We start from the raw sequence: 25,005 nt of genomic DNA on the forward strand, positions 1-25,005 counted from the left end.
CAATTTCCATCCCACCATCAACCTCAGCCTGGTCCAGTCCACACAAGAGATCCACTTCCTGGACACTACAGTGCTAATAAACGATGGTCACATAAACACCACCCTATACCGGAAACCTACTGACAGCTATTCCTACCTACATGCCTCCAGCTTTCACCCTGACCACACCACACGATCCATTGTCTACAGCCAAGCTCTGCGATACAACCGCATTTGCTCCAACCCCTCAGACAGAGACAAACACCTACAAGATCTCTACCAAGCATTCTTACAACTACAATACCCACCTGCAGAAGTGAAGAAACAGATTGACAGAGCCAGAAGAGTTCCCAGAAGTCACCTACTACAGGACAGGCCTAACAAAGAAAATAACAGAACGCTACTAGCTGTCACCTTCAACCCCCAACTAAAATCCCTCCAACGCATTATCAAGGATCTACAACCTATCCTGAAGGATGACCCAACACTCTCACAAATCTTGGGAGACAGGCCAGTCCTTGCCTACAGACAGCCCCTCAACCTGAAGCGAATACTCACCAGCAACCACATACCACACAACAGAACCACTAACCCAGGAACCTATCCTTGCAACAAAGCCTGTTGCCAACTGTGCCTACATATCTATTCAGGGACACCATCACAGGGCCTAATCACATCAGCCACACTATCAGAGGCTCATTCACCTGCACATCTACCAATGTGATATATGCCATCATGTGCCAGCAATGCCCCTCTGCCATGTACATTGGTCAAACTGGACACTCTCTACGTAAAAGAATAAATGGACACAAATCAGATGTCAAGAATTATAACATTCATAAACCAGTCGGAGAACACTTCAATCTCTCTGGTCACGCGATTACAGACATGAAAGTTGCGATATTACAACAGAAAAACTTCAAATCCAGACTCCAGCGAGAGACTGCTGAATTGGAATTCATTTGCAAATTGGATACAATTAACTTAGGCTTGAATAGAGACTGAGAGTGGTTGAGTCATTATAAAAAGTAACCTATTTCCCCTTGTTTATTCCCTCCCCCCCCTACTGTTCCTCAGACGTTCTTGTTAAACCATGGATTTGTGCTGGAAATGGCCCACCTTGATTATCATACACATTGTAAGGAGAGTGATCACACACCCATTTTTTCATGATTTGTGTGTATAAAAACAAACATCTTCTGTATTTTCCACAGTATGCATCTGACGAAGTGAGCTGTAGCTCACGAAAGCTTATGCTCAAATAAATTGGTTAGTCTCTAAGGTGCCACAAGTACCCCTTTTCTTTTTGCGAATACAGACTAACACGGCTGTTACTCTGAAACCTGTCACTCTGATACAAGACACCTGGTAATGGATCAAGGCAAATAGATCACACTATTCCACATCAAGCACTCTCATTCTTACTAAAACCAAAAAGAAAAACATGGCACCATTTCAGACTGGGATTTAGGCAAAGATTTAGCTATTGGGTTTTCAGAGATGTCAAATATACCTCAGCAAATTTTTCCTACAACTTTTAGATGAACATGTACTAAGGAAATGGATGTAGCCAGGAAGGGAAGAGAGAAAAAGCTCTGATAGCCTCCATGTGTGCACTGACTTATAAAGAGTTAGGGAAGTTTGTATGTGGATAATAAAGCTATTTCCTACCCCAGTGGTACTCAGATGTTCTGAAGTCAGGACAAATCCCTTGTCAAATGGGTAAATGTGTTGACATGTCTCAAGGAAAGAAATCACTGAAAAACCCAACTCTCCAAAGTTTTCACAGCCCCTATGGATGCTTTTAAAATCATATAAGTACTGCTACTCTACCTCTTAATTTGTTCACTTTTTGAGAACCCAACTGTGATGCAATTTCATGCACAGTATTAAACACACAGTTCAGAAAGGTCCTCTGAGGCCTTTAAGTCACTTTCTGTAAACTGTTGAGAAAGGGTGCTCCTCTGAAAACCAACAAACAAAGAACACATACTCCTGGAAAAATTGTATGGATTTGGAAGGGTCCTTGCAGATTTCTATTGTTAGAGTCTTGGTCCTTGACTAAGGTTCTAGGTGCTATGGTAAAGAAAATAGTAATACTGTCTCTGTTAATTACATATTTTACACAGATAGTGAACCCCTATATTAGTTTTAAAAGTTAAATAAAATTCCCATGTTACTTTTAACTGACAAATTCTGTTTTTACCATTTTTCTCTTTTTGTTCACGATGTCTGAAAAAGTGTATAATGTCCTTTGGATTAGCTGTCCTTTCCATGAACTTCTGACTGAAACGATGAATACTGAATGGTTCAAAACCTCCACTGTAATCAACCTAAAATGAGAACGTCAATAGATGAAATTTGGGATAGAGGCAAGGAAACCAAGCACTTCAAATAGTCTAAGATGCATCAGTTTCTTTCTCGCTCTCTTTTATTTTTATTTTTTTAAATAAAAGTCTGAACAATGAGCCAGTCAGGTGCTAATGTTAACACCATACACTTAACTACCAATCCAGTCTCTCACGCCTATGTCTGGGAGTGCGGCAAAGGTAGCATGTATGCCTCTGTAAAGAACATCATCACATTGCTTAATAACTGATAACGCTTTCTATCCCACCAACCAATAAAGGAAGAGCTGTGACATGCACTGATGGGAATCCCATACAATTGCCTGCTGGAAAGTACTGATCATGCCAAAAAGGCTCAGGGTACATGTACGGTGAGGATGGGATTTAAAACAAACAAAATTTAAATTGTGTATGAGCAGATAAATTATTAAAAATAAAACTTGTAAAGAAATGTAGCATAAAGCAATCAAATCAACAAGAGTTTTAGAATAAAGCAACTAAGTCTTACTCTTAATCTTATGAGAGGTTTTTCTGGCTGGCGTGGATTTCCCAGACGCTCTCTTTCTGCGTTATCCAGCAGTGTTTCAACCTGAGTAGCACAAGCAGTAAGGGGGTAAATATAAAAGTTACTCTTCAGCAACTGTTACTTTCTCTGGTTGTAGCTACTTGGACCTTTCCAGCCATTGTCTAAAACTAAATGTGTTAGGGAGAAAAAAGTGTCAAATTAATAAAGAGCTTATGCACATATGCATAACAGATGGCAGAATTTGGCCAAAAATGTGTGAAACACAAATACTCAATCTCAACACAAAAAGACTGCGGTATTAGAATTAAGTTTCCTGTTAGTAGCTAACAAGTCTCCTCAGGTTTTCATTAGGTAGTTCAGTGTCATATCAAATATTATAAAGTTCTATACTATGTGAATACTTCAGTATTAGATACAATTGTGATCCTTCATTCGACTGGCGATTCTAAGGAAGGGAGGGGGTGGCCAGTATTGAGAGACAGAGTAATGAAGAGACTTTCCCCAGGCATCAGCATGTCAGTGGCATACATGGGGAGAAAATGAAGGTGTTCCAATTTCCAGTCCTACACTAACCACAAGATCATGTTCCCTTCCTACAGTTCAAGTACAAGGCAGTTACCTTTTCCATACAGAATACTTGTACCGCTTGTGTTACTTTTGGATTGTCTGGATTAAAAATGTCTGGATGATCAGCAAGAACAATGTCCTCTATGTAGAAACTTCGTACGGTTTCAAGAGGAATCTTCTCCATATTCATTTTTTTGCCTTTAATGTGAAGTAAACCAATGTGCCTGGAATTAGATAAATAGTTTTTCAAATGAGGACAGACAAGTCACAGAATTCAGATCAAAACTTTGGTTAATGTCTCCTTCATTCTTACATTAACCCCACTGAAAATCCTTAAAGCAGTAAGAATGTGCTCAGAGCAGTACTTCAGGTCCTGCCTTCAGGACATTACACCTGTAAAGGCCAGATTACACCTAGTCATTACATGAGAGTGTGTGTACATGTGGAAGTAGACAGGATGCAAGGAGCCCCTTCGTTTTTCCAGGCTAACTCCACCTAAGTGAACAGAGTTGAACCTACATACAAAGCTGAATTTAGCTTAAAGAAGCCAAGGCTACATTATCATAAAATACTGATTTTAACCTTTTGGCTGATTATATTATGTAATAAATTGCCAGGCAGAACTACACTATATCCCAATACATTCCTTCATATTTAAATACATTTATCTTCTGGGTAGGAGATGTACTGCTCAACACAGCATGCAAGAAAAATGTTAGAACAAAGCTCAAGAAAACACACACTTTTTTATAGCTTCCCCTGGTGACAGAGAAGTAACCACTGAACTTCCGGGCTGAGACACATAGAAAAGTTGCTGTTCATTTCGGGTTGGAGCTATTTTACATTCATGTTCGTGACCCCAAATAACAAGGTCAATAAAGTCATCTAAAAACTGCTCTGGAATGTAATTGGTGGCTCCATGCTTACTCCTGTTTCAAAGAAAAGGAAGAGAATTAGAATAAAGTACAGTTTTGGCTGTTTTGTGGGAGCAGGGGTAGGGGGAGAGAACAGTGGTAAAGCACTAAATTTAAATAATAACCAATATCACAATTAAATTTGGTTTGCACTTTTACAACATTTGGCAATGCCTATATTTCATATGCACATGGACAATAAATACTCCTCCTTTACAATGTCCATGCACAGATAAGAGTTATTATCCAAATGCTGAGTTAAGAGAAATACTATTTCTCTTGGTTTTTAATAGAGGTTATTTTTCCTAACAAGTAAGAAGGTACTAAAAAACTCAAATATCATTTCTGTTCTAACATTAAGCTTATTTACTTCTGTTTTCTCCCTCCCCCAAGCTGTGGCTTTGATGTGGGCTCTTTCTCCTTTCACTTGGCTTGCATGCTCTTCACTTTTCCTCCACACGAACCTCTTTCCCATCTCTCAAACCTTTCTGTTACAGCTGCTGTTTAAAGAAAAAAATTCCTCCACTTCTCTCTTTTTAGGGTTAGTCCTAAATCCTTAATCCTCATTTCCCACTCCCCTTTACCTTTTTTCCCTCTAAAATGGGGACCCAAAATTGACTCCTTCTATCCAGTTATTACTGCTCCTTCAGCCAGCTGGATGGGGTCAATAATAAGCACTATCTGATGGTGCTCTCTCTACAACGTTCCCAGACTTTTGCCTCCCCATCTTTTTCCTGGAAGTATCTGTAACACATTCACATACTCTTTCCTGAACAGACACAGACCAAAACTGATGAGAATGTTGTGATTTTCACTCTTTGCCTGCTAACATTTCTGGGAAATAACAGCTGCGGAACAGTACAGGCATGTACAATACTCTTGCCAAGGTAGATTTTTAAAATGTTGGAAAATGCAAAGGAAAACATGGGACTTGCAAACCCAACTCACTTACAGTTCTTGTGCCTTTCTCTACTACAATCAATCAGTGGCTGAGCTGTTATTCCAGTTATAACATGCAAATTTATAGACTCATATTTCTCCTCACACACATTGAAGTAATACAGAGTAGACAATTTACAGTTATTTTGTGACAAACTGCACCCTCTCCAGAAACCTAATTGCTGAGGCAGTGCTGTTTTCAACCTCCTTATTCTGTAATCAGATCAGCTGGACAGGGTTGTTACAGCAAGAACTGACATATTCCACTTTCTTGATGCACCTAATATCCAACAGTCTTAAGGCTAGTCTACACTGGCAGCATTTTAACGTGGCTCGTGTAATCGCAGCAGAGTGCTGGAAGAGAGCTCTCCCAGCATTCTTAAAAACCACCTCGAGGGGCGTAGCTCCCAGCGCTGGTGCATTGTCTACACTGGCATTTTACAGCGCTGAAACTAGCTGCGCTCGGGGTGGAGGGGGTAGAGGGGGGCTCACACCCCCGAGCGAGAAAGTTGCAGTGCTGTAAATTGCCAGTGTGGACAAGCCCCAAGGTAGCAGGTGTCAGGTCATGAACCTAATTTTCCTACATAGCATTTTGAATATTTTTGTTGCACAAAACTGTACATCTACTTTGAAAAAAAAAAATCACAATCCAGTCAATATTGTTACCTGTTCTGATGAATTACAAACAAATTAAACCAATTATCCTCATCTTCCTTTGGTCTCAGCATGGTTACCTGCTTATTGACAAACATTCGATATAGCCTCTCATCTGGTATAGATCCTGGAATGTGCATGGCAAAATGTAAATCAGTGTTACTGTACAATAAATTACGTTTTTAATCAGCAAAAGCATGGAAGGTGAAGTTGTGTGGCAAGATTACACCTTATCTTTCGATTGTTAAAGAACCTTGAGGCACTAACACAGATTTGATCAAGGTGATTTTATTATTTATTATACTCTGTCTGTAAAACGGAGACTCAAACTTGAATTTTTTTTTTTTTTTTTAAAAAGGACTAAAGTTAAAATTAATTCCAGCAGGCATTACATTTGCCCTTGAGTCCCCCTGCCAATTATCAGGTTTTACAATGAAGTTTATTCTTTTTATATATATATATCTATCAGGGCTGTCCATTAATCGCAGTTAACTTATGCGATTGTGATTAATCTTTTTAATTGAGTTAATCGCTCTGTTAAACAATAGAATACCAACTGAAATTTATTAAATATTTTTGGATGTTTTTCTACATTTTCAAATATATTGATTTCTATTACAACACAGATGGCAAAGTGTACAGTGCTCACTTTATATTATTTTTATTATAGATATTTGCACTGTAAAAATGATAAAAGAAATAGTATTTTTCAATTCACCTCATACAAGTACTGTACTGCAATCTCTTTATTGTGAAAGTGCAACTTAAAAAAAAACAAACACATTTGTTTGTTACAATATAAAACTTCAGAGCCTTCCAAGTCCACTCAGTCCTACTTCTTGTTCAGCCAATCGCTAAGACAAACAAGTTTGTTTACATTTATACAGGAGATAATTCTGCCCTCTTCTTATTTACTTCACCTAAAAATGAGAACAGGCGTTCTCATGGCACTTTTGTAGCTGGCATTGCAAGGTATTTACATGCCAGATATGCTAAACATTCATATGTCCCTTCACGCTTTGGTCACCATTCCAGAGGACATGCTTCCATGTTCATGATGCTCGTTAAAAAAAAAAAAAAAGAGAAAAAAAAAAGTGTTTTTGTGACTGAATTCTTTGGGGAAGAATTGTATGTCTCCTCTTCTGTTTTACCTGCATTCTGCCATATATTTCATGTTACAGCAGTCTCGGATGATGACCCAGCACATTTTCGTTTTACGAACACTTTCACTGCAGATTTCACAAAACGCAAAGAAGGTACCAACGTGAGATTTCTAAGGATAGATACAGCACTCGACCCAAGATTCAAGAATCTGAAGTGCCTTCCAAAATCCAAGAGGGACGAGGTGCAGAAAATGCTTTCAGATGTCTGAAAAGAGTAACACTCTAATGTGGAAACTACAGAACCTGAACCACCAAAATAGAAAATAAACCCTTTGCTGGTGGCATCTGACTCAGATAACGAAAATGAACGTGAGGTTGGTCCACTCTGCTTTGGATTGTTATTGAGCAGAACCCAACATCAGTATGGACGCATGTCCTCTGGAATGGTGGTTGAAGCATGAGGGACATATGACTCTTTAGCGCAACTGACACATAAATATCTTGCGATGCTGGCTACAACAGTGCCATGCGAACACCTGTTCTCACTTTCAAGTGACATTGTAAACAAGACGTGGGCAGCATTATCTCCTGCAAATTGTAACAAAACTTGTTTGTCTGAGTGATTGGCTGAAGTAGGACTGAGTGGACTTTTAGGTTCTAAAGTTTTCCACTGTTTTATTTTTGAATGCAGTTATTTTTTGTACATAATTCTACATTTGTAAGTTCAACTTTCATTACAAAGAGACTGTACTAATGTATTTGTATTAAGTGAATTGAAAAATACTATTTCTTTTGTTTTTTACACTGCAAATATTTGTAATAAAAAATAAATATAAAGTGAGCACTGTACACTTTGTATACTGTGTTGTATTTACATCAATATATTTGAAAATGTAGAAAACATCCACAAATATTTAAGTAAATGGTATTCTATTATTGTTTAATTGCACAATGAATCTTTTTCATTGTGCGACAGCCCTATGTTCTATATATATATACACATACATACACACACACACACACACGTTTCTCTCTCCCTTTTGGTTGTATGTGAAAAGGCTAAACAAAAATTGACTACATACAGGGAAGTAGGGAAGTAGACTCAAAAAATTGCTCTGTTTGCAAAAAAATGGCCATCTGTGAAACCAACCTATTTTCTTCATGCATTTGATCCTGAAAGGTGCAGTGTTCTCAATGTCAAATCCAGCCAGGGGTGAGTAACCTCCGTTCCTATTGACTTAAATAGGTGCTGGAGGCACTCAGCACCTAGCAGAATCAAGCCCTAAAATAATGTATTTTGGTAAAGCTTTTGTGTTTTTCATTTGACGTGTGTATTTTAAAGATTATGCCTTACATCACAGAAACAATAAATCCACATACTAGAATTTGAGGGCTGCTTGGAATTTACTCCCGGTAGAATTCTGCCCCCCAAAATTAAAAACTCTGCACACAATATTTTAAAATTCTGAAAATTTTATTTGTCAAAATAACACTACATAATCAGGCCAGTTTCAATTATTTTGCTAATTTATTTCAAAATACCTGTCAGCAAGTATGTCTGTATTGTTACAGACACACACAAAAATTCCCCCAAGAGTAACAGAATTGAAAGAAACCCCTATGACAACCCAGTTCCTGTTTCTCTGCCCCTCCCTACCCCCTGCAGAGCCCAGCCGGGGGCCAAACACTCACAACCCCTCCTCCCCAGAGCCCAGGTGCGGGGTCCCCCTTGCCCAGACACCCGCCCCCTCCCCGCTAGAGCCCAGCTGTGGGGCCCCCTAACCCTGACACCCACCCCCTTATTCCTCAGAAACCCAGGGATACAGAGGGAGAAACAGCCTGATGCTAGCTTGTGTGGAATTTCCTGCACGCCGCTGTCTTCTTCCCTCAGGGCATGCTGGGAACTGCAGCTGCCAGGAACCCTCTAACTCCCTCCCCCTCCCCAGGACAGTGTCTTCTATGTGCAAGCTCAGCTCCGCTGGGTCCAGTGGCCCCTAGTGGCAGCCAGCAGCACTGCAGCCTATTTCTGTGGATAAAGGACATTCTGCGCAAAAAACATTAAATTCTGCATTGCACAGTGGTGCAGAATTCCCCCAGGAGTAGGCACTGCCCATTTTCAAAAGTTTTCTGAGACATATGCACGTACCTTTGGGAGGAAAAGCACAAAATAATTTTTGCCTCTAAATCTCCTCCACAAAAACCAAGGAAGGCACTTCAATAAAATCCTTAAAAGTAATCATCATTTCTATGAGGAACTCAAGTACTTCTTCACCAAGGAAGAAGAGTTGCTGTTTTTTTTCTTTTAACTTGCACATAAGAAAAATATTATTGCTAATCTACAACACTTTTGGCAAATACATCTACTTAAAAGGTACATTTTTTGTTAACACTTTTATATGTTGTGTGAGATATGAATTATTAGTTTCACTAGATTTCACTTATTAAATACCTCTCTACATAAAGGCCCTGATCTGCAGTGAAATCTACTTATAATTAGGGCCTTATGTTACCAGCAACACTTAATAATCAAATTTCCATTTCCCACTATCATAACTTGAAAAAAAAATCAACTCTTATAATATTAAACAAGAGGCAGGATGTGCAAAAAAAAATTAAAAATACCAACATGTTATGGATACGACACAATGGCTCATAGTGTAATACAATTATTTTTGAAAAATGTGAGGAAAACTACCGTCTAAACAAAAACCCAGAAAATAAAGAGAGAGCATTACATGAGAGGAAGGAAAAAGGAAAGGGTCCTACAAATTGAGGCAGAATTCTATCACAAAACACCTCTGAAAGAGAAAAACTTTCAGGTGTTTCTCAAGTGGTGAGGAATTGACTGAGACAGATGCTATTTATGCAGCAACTTAGGTGGACAGGACAAAAAAGGTCTCTGTGCCAAAAACACTATTTCAGACAAGCACAGCAAGTACTATTAAAAAATCCCGAACAACGTTGAGTTGTCAGGATAAAAAAGGGGAGGAATGGGTTTCATTCAACAGCAAGAGATTCCACTGTAATAAACAAGTATATCCTACATATCACCATATCACCATACCACCATATCAAACTTGCTGACCCCTAACACAATAGAAGAATCCCTAAAAGATAGCTACTGTCAAGAGCACAGATACTAACCTCAACAGGACTGACAGGAAGTCATAAAAGTATAGATGAAATACGCACCATTAAGAGTTTTATAAACGAAGACAAACTAAAAATCAATTTTGCCTCTTTACAAGCAGCCTCTGAAAAGAATGTAGGGTGAGATAAAGTGATCATGGCTGCTCCATGCTGTACTGTGAACAAACATGTGAGTAAACATGCTGTACTGTGAACAAACTAGAAGCCAATGATAAAGGCTGTTAAGAAAGAATTTCAAAAAAATGGAACCTCATCTCAGGATAAGAGAAACAGCATGTGCACACATGCTTTTGAGCTATATCTAACACAGGGGTGGGGTAAACTTTTTGGCCTGAGGGCCACATCGGGGTTGTGAAACTGTACAGAGGGCTGGGTAGAGAAGGCTGTGCCTCGCCAAACAGTCTGGCCCCCGCGCCCTCACACTGCCTGCCCTCTGACTCCCCCCCCCACAACCCCCAATCCATCCAACCCCCCCAGCTCCTTGTACCCGGGACCCCCACCCCTAACTGCCCCCCTGAGACCCCACCCCATCCAACCCTCCCTGCTCCCTGTTCCTTGACTGCCCCGATCCCTATCCACACACCCCCGCCCCCCGGACTCCACTCCCAACCCTCCCTGTTCCCTGACTGCCCCCCCCCCCCCCGAACCTCCACCCCATCCAATTGTCCGCTGCTCCCTGACTGCCCTCTGGGTCCCTGCCCCCTTACCACATTGCTCAGAGCAGCAGGAGCTCGCAACCCTGCCGCCCGGCCGGAGCCAGCTGCGCTCCCCAGTAGGAGTGGCAGGCCAGAGCGCTGCCCACATTGCGGCAAGAAAGGAGGGACAGCAGGGGAGGGGCCAGGGGCTAACCTCCCTGGTTGGGAGCTCAGGGGCCAGGCAGGATGGTCCCGCGGGACAGATGTGGCCCGCGGGCCATAGTTTGCCCATCTATGGTCTAATGCCTTTTCCCAGAAATATTGATTCTAAGATTCTTTACCTGGCTCACTACTTCTATATGAAGAAAGAATATAAACCTCAGTAAGAAAGGAAGTAGCGTTCTGTGATATAAAGAAGGGTCTACACATGCTTCTGAAATATCTAGCTGAACAGAAAGAAAGCTTACCTAATCCATATAGAGCAATTTTTGTGCTTCCCTTGTGGAGTAAAATGGGACTAATGTCTATCTTCTCTACAGATGATGAGCGTCCAAAATGATTCAGCAATCCTGCACTGCTTAAAATATCCAATGCACACAATGCATCTGCCTATTGTAAATATTAAGGAACAGAAAAATAATGAATTTGTACTTAAATTCAACTTTTAAATTTGTTCAACAATGCAAGACAAATAGTAATAGTTTATTAAGTATTATAAAAAGGAAGTCTGAATGAGATCTGGCTTGGCTAAATTGATTGCTCAGTATGAACTGCCAAGTAACATTTTTGCTGTTATTAAATAGCTCATTTTTTTGTAGGCTGTGAATAATAGTAATAATCATGTATTACAGATCCACCATGTCAAATGCATAATGAAAACGTTTATGAACAGTAGTTTGAGAGCATGAGCCTTCTGCACTTTTTTAAACTTTAATAACTTGGCTGTTTTTTTAATTTTAAGCAACAATTAAAAATATTTGACCAACATTGTGATGGCTTCCTTCATACAGACCAGAAGAACTAACTAAAGCTGTAAAACATTTTAAAAGATACAGCTAACAATTAATCTAAATGCATGGAAAAGGACTGAAATTAAAACTCATGATATTAAAGACATTTTCTTACATAAAAGAATGTTGAACTTTTCTACGCCTAATGTTTTGAAAACCCTTTCAATGTGTCTTACTTATTGCCCCCAAAAATGCCTTCATCCCACCTCTAGTTCTAGAAATCCCTAAAATAAGGTATTAGATAGGCAGATCATATGGTCCCATATCCTCTCCTCTCACCCCCCTAATAACTGAATGTAAAGCCTAACATGTCAGTTTGAGTCTGACATGAGCAAAACAAAGGACTCTGGAAAATGCTCCCAGTTAATTAAAAGTGAAATGGGGTGACTGATATTAGTAACTTGTTCCCAAAGGAAAAAAAAATACTTGTATTTGTACAATGTTATAATTTTTGTCATCACTATAATAATTACCCCTGTGGGATCATCATGATTGCCATGAATACTAAAAACTGGAATAGAAATGTTGAGATTCCCATCCTGGTAGTTCACCCATGGAAATCTGAATAGGAAAAAAGTTTACATTTGTTTACAAGCTATTTGCATATTCAACATTCACGACACAATTTTTCTTATCAAAACAACAATTTAACTTATACAGAAACTTTAACTGCATATTAAAGCATTTTATGAACATTAATAAAGAAGCATTGAGCAACACTCTGAAGCAGGTGATTATTAAATGAGGTTTCACTTTATCTAAATGAAATGGGACTAAGAGAGGAAGGGCAGTGGTTAAAGGCACCAATTTAGGACTTAGGAGACCTGAGTTCAGGTTCCTGCTCCACCACAGACTTCCTGGGTGATGCTGACAAGTCACTTAGGCCCAGATCCTCAAAAGGTATTTAGGTCCTTAACTTCCACTAAAATCACAGAGCTTAAATGCCTTTGAGGATCTGGGCCTTTGTGTCAGTTTCCTACCTGTGAAATGGGAATAATAGCACTGCTTTACCTCGCAAGAGTGTTGTGAGGATAAATACATTAATAACTGTGAGGTGCTCAAATTCTGCAGATGGAGGCCATAGATATAGCTTAGACAGACAGTGTGCAGGAGTGTAGGGGAGGAAAGGCATTACATTAATTTGGATAAACAAGACTTTGGATACAGATGGGAGTTTGCACTGTACTGCATCACTGTGTTCACCTGGTACACACTTTGTTATATTTAAGGTTGAAAAATTATTTCACACGTTCTCCTTTAAAAAAACAAAACCCGCTCCTTTCCTTTTCAACATTCATGCCTTGTCTCTGTCCAAAGCTGAATTTTGTTTTCAGTTTAATTTATGATGTTAGAATCTTTCCGTCCTAAAAGCTCAAAATCCTAGCTAGAATTATGGGGGCCCAATCCTACAAATACTTAGAGGGAATAATTTTAGTTCATACAAGCAGTGCTACTGTATTCAATGACTATTCAAATGAGTATACTAACATCATGTTTCCAATACTGGGCTTACATATATCAGAATTTATATGACACGCAATACACCTAGAAAAGTCATCCAAAGATGGTGACAAAGTTTATAAAAATATTTAATGAGTTTAAAATTTTCTCAGAAGATAGAATGAGGAATTGATCCTGCAAGCTGCTCCACACAGTGGACTACTGAAAGTGCACAGAAATCCACTGACTTGCAGAGGTCTGCCTATAAGCCATTTACAGGATCAGACTCTTAAATCTACTGCAGTGGCAGTTTACTGTACCTAACCAGCAAATTGCACAACATACTGTAGTTATTTCATCACAGTAAAATATACTTACTTGCTAAAACCAAAATTGACTGACTGGTCACTCAAAATTTCAAATTGTACAGGATGATCACCCATGCAATATTTTCTTAATAATTCAACGCAGGTGTGTAATGTTTTTCTGGAAGGTTTATTTTCATGGAAAAGATCCCCACCTAATAAAATAAAATCCACCTGCACAAATCAAGAGCTTTGTTATAGTCAAATGGTATTCTGTATTATCTTAAAAGCAATTCCCTACATGCTCTTATAAAACATTAATTTTATGTTGAAGTGTATGGAATTTCTTACCAGGCCTTCAATGTTAATACCATATTTTTAGATTGTAAAACAAGTAAAACCTAAAATGCTTATAGTTAAATTAATCTAACCTTAATATTTCAGTGTCTAACAATGATTCAGAAAAACTAAAAGACAAGTTTAATTTACAAAACCCAAAACCACAACAACAACAAAAGCATACAACACTTAGCAAAGCAGCACCTCAGAATTCTTAAAATCAATGACAAGGAAGGAGCCAAAAACAGGAGTTCCACCCCAGTTTTTTTAAACTGAATTTACTAAAGTAAATGTTTAAGTATTTCACAGAGGAGAAGCTTGAAATTTATTGTCTCTAGCCCTAGGAAATCAGTATTAATTCACTTTGCATTAATTTGATAAGGATGCCCAACCAATCTGAATTTCTGAATTCATGTTAAATGAATGGATATTCAACAACAACAACAAAAAAACCTCAGCCAGGATTACAAATATACCATTGGATCTGTTTATGAATTATTATGCTCATAAGAATAGAGGGTAACGTTTTCAAAAGTGCTTAAGTGACCTGGAAGCCTAATTCCCATTTTAAGGGGCACCAAAGCCTAAATTCCATTGACATTTAATCCTGCAATTAGCGCCTCTGCAAACAACCACCAATGAAACCAATGTGGGTCTGTCTTCATGGAGCTCATTCTAGTATCAGGAACTCAATTTCCAAAATAAATGGTTCACTCCTACCAGAGTCCCTGAAAAGAAAACTGTCCAGTACTTCCATTATTACATTTAAAGTACCATATTAGCTGCTAAGACCTGAACATCAGCTACATTTCTACTCTCGCTCAAACTCCTCTTTAGATTGAGCAACCTTCTTATAACAACTTCAGAACAAGGGCCGCAATCTTGCAATCTTCAAGGGGTCCACAAGATCCAGATATAGGATTGGGACCAACCTTCCTAATATTTTCCAGAAAGCATCCAAAGTCCGTCTCAGAACCTTATTTTCCAAAAGACGTAAGACTGCTTACTTCTTTTTGTTGAGCATATCTCAAAATTTCATCAAAAGTTACAAACGTATCATTTCCACGCACAGGATCCTTCTCCAAGTACCCAAGGTGAATGTCAGTAGCAACCAGAATTTTGAAGGTATCTTCTTCACCCCTAAATTGAATTAAAAAAATAAAAATAGAAAACTGTACTATGAATTCAGCTATTTCCACAGCCTTTTGTACAATAAACTGTTTCACCAAAAATCACTGAATGCACAGTCTGGCACAGAAAACATTGTATTTTGTAGACTTAACAGCACACCATCAACTTAAAAATCAAGTCTGTCTCAAAATGTTTAACCTACTTCTGTTTCAAACACCACCTAAAATTACGGTAAATGAAAGAGGTTATGGACTAGATCCCACAAATGGATCCGTGCAGGGTTGCACCCATGTGGATCCATCTGAAGGATCTACTAATCTTAAAGAAAAAAAAAATTTTAGTCATAAAACCACAAATATTGGCTGAGAGAAACAGGCAGATCAAGTATTTGAAACTATATTTAATTCATTTTAAAATGAAACTGAATAGCTTGCCAGCTGTCTGTTTCCTTTCAAATGGAACAGAAACATATGCTATGCTTGCATAGGGAGGTTATGGGCCTGAAAAGAACAGGAGCTTACCCTGAGTTGATGCGACTCATCTCTGCGCTCACAGTGGCTCCAGGTGGATAGGACGCCGCACTCAGCAGTTCTGGACAGAGCTTGATGGGTCAGTACAGGGCAGACAATTCAGTTCTAGCTTAGAATACACAGAATAGTGTCTAAATGACATGAATACAAATGGTTTACAATTAAGCGCATAATAAACTGAGCTCGTGCCACCTACCCAGTTTTGCACTGATAGCTGTGCTGCTACTTTTTTTAAAATACAGAGAAGTCACATGTATTTAAGAAAATGACACTTTTTTGGTTACTGATTTCATTGCTGCACAATGTAATCAAGTATTGATATGGGGCAAAACCGAACCGCTGTTCCTGCCCCTGGCACAGCAGAATGGCATTGCGAAGGTACACAGCACGGAAGCTGCCGTCTGGCGGCCCCCCGTTCCACCCCGCCACGTGACGCAAGCGGGCGGCTCTCCCGCCGGCCCGGCAGGCCCAAGCTCCACAGGCGCCGCGGGCTGCCCGGGGCCCGGCCGCCACCAGCGCCCCGGGGAAGCTGCTGTCCCCGCTCTGCCCTCTCTCAGCCCCGCCTCGCCGCGCGCTCCTCACCCGCCAGCTCTACCGCGTCAGCAGCCCGGGCCGCGCCGCGCCGCGCTTTTAGTTTCCATAGCGCTGAAGGGGCGGGGATAGACGGAGTAGTGTCCTCTCGCGATATCTGCCCACCCGCTCCCGCCTTACCTGTGCCTCCTCGAGACCGGCGCAAGGCAAGGGACGCAATCGGTCAGACTGGAACCAATCACAGGCAGCGCCACGGCCACTTCCGGGAGCAGCTGCGGACCGGAAGTGGTATGCTGGGTTCCATTTGTGTGCTTTCACACGGAGCGGGAGTGCGACTGAGGTGGGTGCTGCTGTCGCCAGCCGGCTCCGCCCGTGGAGAACGTGAAGCTGGGCAGGTATTTTTTGTCCCTGGAGCCGCTCAGGGCGGGACCCAGTCACAGCTCGGAAGCTCAGCAGCGCCCGGGTGGATTGGTGCCGGTGCCTGGCTGGGTGCCTTCCTTAGCAGGAGCGCCCAGTGCTACCAGAACTCAGTGGCGCAGGTGTGGAGTAAGTGGCACTCGGTCCCTGGCATCAGTATTGCACCTGCTGCCCCGGGAGACTGCTAGGGGGAGTCTGGAGGTCTTGGCTGTGGGGTGGCACGTGAACCTGAGCTCTTGGCTACTCTAGGTCATTACAGATCTCATGGCAATGTGAATGCCACGAGAAGTATTGTGAATCTCAGACCTGGCTAGAGTCCAGCTCAGGTTGCCAGTCACCTGAGACGTGTTTTGCGTCGTCAGAACAAGCTGGGATGAGGAACAAGAGTAAGTTGATTGGGGAAGTAGTATTAAACCAGTTACCCTGCTGAGTACAATGCTAACTAGCTCGTTTGCTGTGCACTAGCTGCATCCTGGGAGTAGGAGCCAGAAGGGACAGGTGGGCTCAGGGAATAGGCAGAGGAAATGGACAAAAGGAAGCTGGCAACAGTGGGCAGGAGGCTGATAGTGGCTTCCATCCTTTCTCTTTGAATTTTAAAGATGGATAAATTTCAGAGTAACAGCCGTGTTAGTCTGTATTTGCAAAAAGAAAAGGAGTACTTGTGGCACCTTAGAGACTAACCAATTTATTTGGCTCACGAAAGCTTATGCTCATATAAATTGGTTAGTCTCTAAGGTGCCACAAGTACTCCTTTTCTTTTTTTAAAGATGGATAAACTCATTTTTGGGTGGGGGCAGGATGGATTGAATTGAGAGTATGCTTTTGAGGATTGCATGCTCAGACAGTTCCTACAGTTTCACTGACAGAAAAATCCTGTCTAGCTGAGTATAGGATTGCCTTTCTGCCCCAGTCATGGGTTTCTCTCCTAGCAGTGGTGCTTTACAGAGGTGCTCTCCTTCTTTCTCACCTCATCTACACCCTGAAGCTAACCCAGGCTTTTGGATGAAATGTATACATAAGTCATTATTGTTACAACTCAAAAGTAAAACAGAAGCAAAAATTAATGTTGAAAATAGACATAAAATTTCTAAATACTGTTAACCATTTGGCTGCTGTAGGGTATTCCAAACACATTATGCAGAATGCACATTCAGTGCTGCTCCATATACTTTTGCAGATGTCATAATTACTGCGTACAAACACTCTATTTCTGTGGGGGGTTGATAGCAAATATGTTAACTGCAGCTAACACAGTTCCAGTTTTATGTACGTTTACCAAACTGGCTTTGTAAACAGGAATTCTTAAAATTGATTCTTGAAAATTTTCACAGTGTTGCTGCTGTTAGCACACCCCTTGTTTTAGCTTTTGTTGATGATTTATGTCTGTGTGTTTGACAGGAGGTAATGATGAATGACTCAGAAAAGAGGCAAGACAGCGCAAGAAGAAAAATATTTAACTCTGTACGTTTGACATTTACAGATGCTAACTAAAAATGAATGAAAGCAGAAAATCAAATGAGAAAAGTGCTGACAATAGAGAAGATGACAGAGAGGAGTTACTGGAATTTACTGAGAACTTTAACCAACTTGAATTGTTGGAAACACACAGACATCTAATTCCTATAGGAACTCAGAGTCTTTGGTCAGGAGAGTCTGATGAGGAAGATGAAGAGGAGGAAAAAAGTGAGGAGTGGTACCAAATGCAAGAAAAAAAAATGGAGAACAATCCAGAAAAACTGCTGCTTTGGGCAGCTGAAAAAAATCGGGTAAGAAGGAGGTTTATCCACTATATTTTTTTTTGACTGTATTACCTTAAATTGGTATCTACGCAGATTATGCTTAAAAAACAAAAATCTAGCCATAATTGTTATACTTTTGTAAAGCATACTGGGAGCCCAGCTAATTGGACATTTGGGGCCAGGTCCTGCAAGTTAATTCACAGGGGTGGCCTTCCTTTCAAGTCAGCAAGGCTCCAAATAAGTTCAGGTGTCTCTCCATGCAGCTCAGCTTGCAGGATCAAGGCCTTGATTTGTACCAAGAGCTCAAATACTAACACTAATCTGAAAATATTGTTAACTGAAAGAGCATTCTGGGTATTTTAATACAAATTATGAGCCCAGCAGGTACACTCTTAATCCTAACGTATTGCTTTAATACATGTCATATTAAAACAAAGTACATTAATTTTGAATGGTGAAATGAGGTCCATCTCTTGCAAATGATCTGTTCGCCCTGTGTCAACTGAAGCTGGCTAACTACTTCCAATAAATTGGAGAATAATTTTTTGAGGGATTTTGTCATTGTGTGTGTGTGCATTAACAAACAGTATTCTACCAACTGTAAAGTTGGTTAAATACAGCCAGAAGTAACTTTGTGCATATAGTTATCGTGTGGCAGAGTTCTACAGATTATGATTGTGGCCAAGAGTTTAGTAGGATTCAATGAAAGATTGATTTGAATCCATCTATAGAGATAAGACTATCAAGAGTTCTCTGTAGAGGATAACTTTTTAAAATAAGGAATCTAAAATCTTGTGCTTTAGGGCAAAAACTAAGCACTACATGAAGGGAGTTAGGATAACCTGGGGCAAGTTATTCCATAATTGGAAACGGGATTGCTTGAAGTCAGTGGGACTGAAGCAAATACCTTTTAAGCACATGCTTTCCTGAACTGGGGCCAGAAACAGGATTCTGTACTAAGTAGACTACTGGTCTGATCCAGTGGGACAGTTCCTGCTTATCCATAAGATTAAAACAAACCAAAAAATTCTTGTCTCAAACATGGTTCTCCCCCATCCCAGTCAAAACTATGCTATATATATACAGAAGATGAACTGTGTTTTGACTGAAGGGGAAGATAGTTACTTGTGACAGAAACATTCCCATTAAGTGGTACTTTATCCTATATGCACTAAAATCAACAGACTATAAATTGACCTTATTTAATTACACTTGTTACATAAACTGCTGTCTAAAAGTACAGAGTTTGTGTGTGTGTATGCATGCACCAGCGTGTTCATGTCTGGTCTCCAAAAGAAATGGCACCGGTAAAATAACTGGTGGTATTTTAAAATTGTTTGTGTACAAGCTTCTTCCTGAGACCAATATTATAAACTTCCTTTGACTGCATGCCAGGCTGGCTCTAGATTGTAGAAATTAAAGCAGTGCATCTCATGGGGTGAGGGTTATATTAAGCTGTCTGTCTTTCTTACATAGCTTAGTACAGTGCACAAGCTCCTTTCTCAAAAGCTAGCTCCCGTTAATGTCCAAGACGAAGATCAGTACACTCCCCTCCATCGAGCTGCCTACAGTGGACATTTAGATGTTGTGCGTGAATTGATTGACCAAGGTGCAGATGTCCATGCAGTGACAGTGGATGGCTGGACGCCTCTACATAGTGCATGTAAGTGGAACAATACAAAGGTGGCTTCGTTTTTACTTCAGCATGGTGCAGATATCAACGCTCAGACAAATGGATTGCTGACACCATTGCATCTTGCTGCAGGAAACAGAGGGAGTAAAGAAACACTTGAATTGCTGCTGATGAATCGTTACCTGAAACCAAACCTAAAAAATAACTTGGATGAAACTGCATTTGATATTGCTAGAAGAACTGACATATATCACTACCTGTTTGAAATTGTAGAAAATTGCACAAATTCTGTGCCAGATTCTTAAAAATTCTCATTATTTAAACTTTTGAATGTGAATTTCACTTACTTACTCTTTGTAACACGGCATTCTTTATACTTGCACCTAAACTAATGGTTTCTCCCCACTTCTCAGAAAAGATTTAATGGGCGATGTTGTAGAAGGGGAGGTCTCATGATTAAGATTTCATTATTTTTGCAAAATAAATGACCATATACTTACTCAGACATATTATCACTTATATACAATGGGACTTGAGGTGTTCTGCAGAATAAAGCTTTGGTAAATTTAGTAATTTGCAGTGGGTCTCTGCTTAAAGTCCAAAACACTAATCTCAAGTCAAGGAGAGAACTGGAACATTAACCGTTAAGTAAGCTAGCAGGTTATGCACAAATTGGTAGTTACTGTTTGTTTTAAACTTTGAAACACTTGTTTTAACGTCTTAAAAACTGCATGAAAATGCCGACTGAATGTAACTAACTTATACAGGGGACACTCAAAATATAAAGTTACCTTATTTTAAAATAAAATACTTAACACTAAATATTGTTTGTGTTATGGATCTTCGTTGAAGGCCTAATAATCAATGAAAGAGGATTATTCCTGTAGTGTTAAAAGCAGTTCCAGTTTAGTTTTATTGATACTTTCATATGGAGATGACTGTCATTAAGGGTACTGTTTACACTTTCCTTCAAAATTAGTTAAGGAATAATGTTTAAATGCATCCAAATACACACTTCTCTACAAGTTGAAGCATGTCAAGATAAACAAAACACTGTTGTGTCTGACTTGGTTAGAACATTTTGCAATACACTACTGAAGTCCCTTCTGCATCTGATCCATGCTGAAGTCTTATACAGTTCATTCTAACACAGGAGTCAGGACACGATTGTAGTTCCATGCATTTCATTTTGTGTTTTTTCTCAGATAGTCTCTCTAACTTTTGGACAGCTCCCTGAGTTTACTTCTATATTTGATCCCCTTTTTAACTGACAAGTGACCAGTATTGTCAAATATCAATATGCGGAGCACTCAAATATTATGAGGCAGGCACAAAAAACATGAGATTGGATTAAAAATCATGTGATTTTAAAAATAATGCATCTTGAGTTCTCACTATTCTTCTGGCTTTTGAACGTTTTTGGGTGCACTTGAGTGACCTTGGCAAGCTTTTCTCTGCAACCATAAGAGCTAGAAACTTACTTTCAGCTTTTAGTTTAAAGTAGATTCTCATGTATTCACATGAGCCCAGGAGCTAGAGCTTTAAGACATACACCGAACATGATGAGACTCATAATGAAATCACAAGCATTGGCAACACTGGATAGTCTTTGACTCCAGCATTTTCTCCTTTTGCCAACACCTTTCTCTCCAAACAGCTCAGGCCCAGATCCACAAAGGGAATTGCAGTGCTCAACTTTGCCTTTTAGGTGCCTAGAAAATCACAGGAACAACATGGCGAGCCACAAAGCCTAAGTTAGGTACCTAAATAGTGAATGGAAAGAGACAGGCTCCCTAGCATGTGATCCACAAAAAGTCAGTGTACTGGCTGGGGAGCCAGGTAAGCTAGCCAATGGGAGACACGGATGAGAGGGGTGTGTCCTAAGCCACATCTCCTCACAGAAATAGGCACATAACTTTGGGCTGCAGGGACACAAGGCCCACAAGTAGGAACCCATTTCCTGCAGTCAGGTGGCTTAGGTGCCTAACTCATTTATTGTGAGAATGAGTAAGGTGCCTGTCTCACTCTACACAAAATGACCAGCGCAGGAGGTTAGTTCAGTGGTTAGAGCATGCACCTGGGATGCAGGAGGGTCATTGGAGGAGAGGGACTGGACCCTGGGTCTTCTAACCACCAGGCTACAGAGTCTTTCTCTCTCTGGACCAATGATTCTTTAAATATTTATACACACCAGAAGAGCTTCAACAAGAAAGACTAAGGGAGCCCACCTCACAACATTCTGTATCTCAGTGGTTAAAGCACTCTCCTGAGAGAGTGTTCAAATCTTCTCCCCCAGTCAGGCAGTCTTAGTAAACCTGCTCTCTTTCAACAATAGATTCAGCCCTTCTGAAAGCAAGCAAAAGTTTCATGACTGAAGTAGAGTTACACCTCCTGTCCCCAGTACTTACGTTGGGAAAAATGCACATATAGAACTTGTCAATGTTGCAATTCACTTTGAAAAATGAACATATCTGGATTATTAACTAGCTACAATAGTATACTTTTTCAAACCTGAGTTATTTTTCAGGAGTGTGAAAAGAAGGGTGTGTATCACTTTGATTTATCAACAGCAGGTGTTAAAGTACATTATATTTGAAGCAAAAATCACTGCTATCTGTGTACATTTATGACTTTTCAAGGAATTGTACAGCATGTTTCTGTTGTGAAAAACAACTGCTTTGGTCAGGGAGCTGCGTTCAAATCAGTGGTGGTGGTGAAGATAATGGTATATTTTCAGCAATGCCATCAGCCCAGAAGGTGCCCCATTGGATAGTGCATTTGACTGGAAGTCAGGAGACCTTAATTTTGTTCCCAGTTTTGTTAGTGGCTTTCTGTGTAGATGCTTCATCTCTCTGTACTTTGGAGACTTGCCTTTCTTTGTAAAGTAGTTTGAGATGAAAAGTATTACATAAGTAGTATTACTCAGCACTTCTATTATAATGTACAGAACTGCAATTGAAAAGTGAAATTTCAAAGTACAATCCTGGTTTTTAATCATCACATCATTTGTAAATTCTGTTTGTAGCCTGTCTGCAGAAAGTGAATGAAACCCTTGAGTCCAAACCACACCAGTATCACACAGACATGCAAACATAATAGTAACATGGGTCTTGTCTATATTTTCATTTTTAGTGGTGTTTTAACACTTTTATTAATATGATTGTAAATGCTTGATGCTGAATGAACATTTGTTCCAGGACACAGACATATGCTGCTAATCAAGCTTAACTCAAAGCCTAGGCTAGGGTTTACACTAGAATTTACAAATGTGTTAGCACAGGGTAACATGTTAAAACACAACTAAAAATGACAAGCATAGACAAGCCTGGGTTTTCAAAATCACCATTCCCTATATATGACTCCTTACCGATTACAAACCCTACATCCATACAACTACGTACTGTATCCATAAAACAAGCTTTAATTTCAGCTTCTTCAAAATTCAAAGTCTGGGTCTACTTAAGGCTGCTCCAATTGTTGTGACTGGTAAAACTCACAATTTTCTACCAGACCAGCATCAGATCATCAATCTTTGCAACCCTACCTCCATCTAGTGGCGTTCTCTATGTCCTGCAATAAATACCAACTTTTTTTTTCTCAAATCTAGAAAAAATAAAACATCAGCTAAACAAGAAGAGGCAAAGCTCTGTGCTTAATTTTTATGAATGGAATACATTTCAAGATGTTTAATCTTATACAGTTTGCAAACTTAATTATTATTAAAATCAGACATTCTTCCTACACTATAAATCTACAACAGCCAACGTATCTAGCAGCATTTTTGTTTGTTACTGTGATGTATTTTCTGTAGGTCCTCTCCTTTAAATAGCTCTGCTTCTAAAAGGCCTAACACTGGCACCATGTAGAAATGTGGCAAAGGAAAGGTTAATTAGTGCAATGTGCATACTCCATGTCCAATATACTGACTTGCACAAACCTTTCAGATACAATAACAGTTAAAAACCCACCCCCACTTTTAATTATAGTGGCCACAGGCGGTTTACAAGGTTGCAAAGAATTATTACATAGTTTGCCATAAGCCACAGAAACTGGATGTTCCTAGCCTTGAGCTAGAACCAGTTCTAACAGTGCAATCTGGTAAAAAAGGCAGTTTACCCAACTACCTTTACCTGGCCTATAAAACATGTGGAAGACCCAAAAGGTGGGACAACAAAGGAGGAGGTGTGTGTTTATTTAATTGATTTTACCCAAAATATTATTTCTTTAGCTTGTGATAGAGCCTCAAATGTGCTAGGGACTTTCCAAAGGCAGGGGAAGACCCAATCCCTGCCCAGAAGCATGTGCAGTCTCAAATGGGGGTTCTTAAAGGGGGGTCCTGACCCCTAACTCTCAGTTATTACAAGGGGAGTTGCCAGCTGTCAGCCTCTACCCCAAACCCGGCTTTGCCTCCAGCATTTATAATGGTATTAGATATATTAAAGCGTGTTTTTAATTTCGGGGGGGGGGCACACTCAGAGGCTTGCTATGTGAAAGGGGTCACTAGTACAAAAGTTTGAGAACCACTGGTCTAAACAGCTAAAGGAAGAGGATGGAGCTGGAGTTTCCCATAGCTTCTGCTGCCTCGGACGCTATTTCAGGCGGCCAGGGGGCGGGCGAAGCAGGGGAGCAGGCGTCAGGACTCACTCGGTTTACCCCTGGGTGACCCTGAGCCACGCTCTTGGCCTCCCTTCCCCGCCTGGGCGCTGCTCCCCTACCTCAGGCAGGGCCTGGGGCGGGCAGGCGGCGCTTGCAGCAGCCCCGCTTTGAGTGACCCTGGGACGAAACGTGCGAGCTACCGCCGGAGCCGGGCGGCTTATGGAGCCGCCCTAACAGCCAGCGAGGGGAGAGCGGCGCCGCGCAGGGCCAGGAACGCCCTGAGCCTTCGCCCCCCGCCTTCCGCTCCCCCGGGGGGTGCCCTGCGGCCCAGCTCCGGGCTGCTCGGCCCCTCTCCCCGCGCCTCTGCCCAGAGCCCCGCGGCGGCCGAGCTCTCGCCCCCAGCCCCGGCCGCGCTGCTGTCCCCCGGGCTGCCGCTCCTCCCTCCCCCGCCCCGAGCTCCTATGGCAACGGGCGGGGCGCGGCCGGCAGAGCCGGGGCAGAGGCGGCGGCGGCGGCGGC

The 25,005-nt window shown here is 40.7% G+C and overlaps 2 protein-coding genes across 12 annotated transcripts in view; one reads left to right on the top strand and one right to left on the bottom strand.

Moving 5' to 3' along the window:
* MRE11 (MRE11 double strand break repair nuclease) overlaps positions 1-16,298 on the bottom strand; it is a 55,142-nt gene extending 38,844 nt beyond the window's left edge. Inside the window, exons 1-11 of one of the 5 annotated variants that reach the window (XM_077808303.1) lie at positions 16,282-16,298; positions 15,562-15,675; positions 14,917-15,049; positions 13,644-13,804; positions 12,299-12,386; positions 11,283-11,424; positions 5,940-6,054; positions 4,164-4,349; positions 3,473-3,644; positions 2,836-2,916; positions 2,186-2,312 (exon numbers count right to left, since the gene is read on the bottom strand). In XM_077808303.1, coding sequence (XP_077664429.1) covers positions 2,186-2,312; positions 2,836-2,916; positions 3,473-3,644; positions 4,164-4,349; positions 5,940-6,054; positions 11,283-11,424; positions 12,299-12,386; positions 13,644-13,804; positions 14,917-15,049; positions 15,562-15,581 — 1,225 coding nt within the window. In that variant the 5' untranslated portion in view covers positions 15,582-15,675; positions 16,282-16,298. Of the gene's footprint in view, positions 1-2,185; positions 2,313-2,835; positions 2,917-3,472; positions 3,645-4,163; positions 4,350-5,939; positions 6,055-11,282; positions 11,425-12,298; positions 12,387-13,643; positions 13,805-14,916; positions 15,050-15,561; positions 15,680-15,766; positions 16,112-16,152; positions 16,255-16,281 lie in introns of those variants that run through there. The other 4 variants (XM_077808269.1, XM_077808295.1, XM_077808278.1 and 1 more) reach the window with 4 other exon arrangements.
* Positions 16,299-16,336: 38 nt separating this feature from the next.
* Positions 16,337-20,712, top strand: ANKRD49 (ankyrin repeat domain 49). Of its 7 annotated transcripts, none has more exons than XM_077808373.1 (3): positions 16,337-16,441; positions 17,999-18,284; positions 19,734-20,712. In XM_077808373.1, the coding sequence occupies exons 2-3, from the start codon at positions 18,012-18,014 to the stop codon at positions 20,193-20,195; spliced, it is 735 nt and encodes a 244-aa protein (XP_077664499.1). In that variant the 5' UTR covers positions 16,337-16,441; positions 17,999-18,011; the 3' UTR covers positions 20,196-20,712. The 7 variants fall into 7 exon arrangements, with proteins under 7 accessions (XP_077664499.1, XP_077664442.1, XP_077664460.1 ...); XM_077808316.1 differs by having other exon boundaries at positions 16,352-16,496; XM_077808334.1 differs by having other exon boundaries at positions 16,360-16,647.
* The last annotated feature ends 4,293 nt before the right edge of the window (positions 20,713-25,005 follow it).

Source organism: Eretmochelys imbricata, chromosome 1, assembly GCF_965152235.1.
Source record: "Eretmochelys imbricata isolate rEreImb1 chromosome 1, rEreImb1.hap1, whole genome shotgun sequence".
Taxonomy (NCBI): Eukaryota; Metazoa; Chordata; order Testudines; family Cheloniidae; genus Eretmochelys; species Eretmochelys imbricata.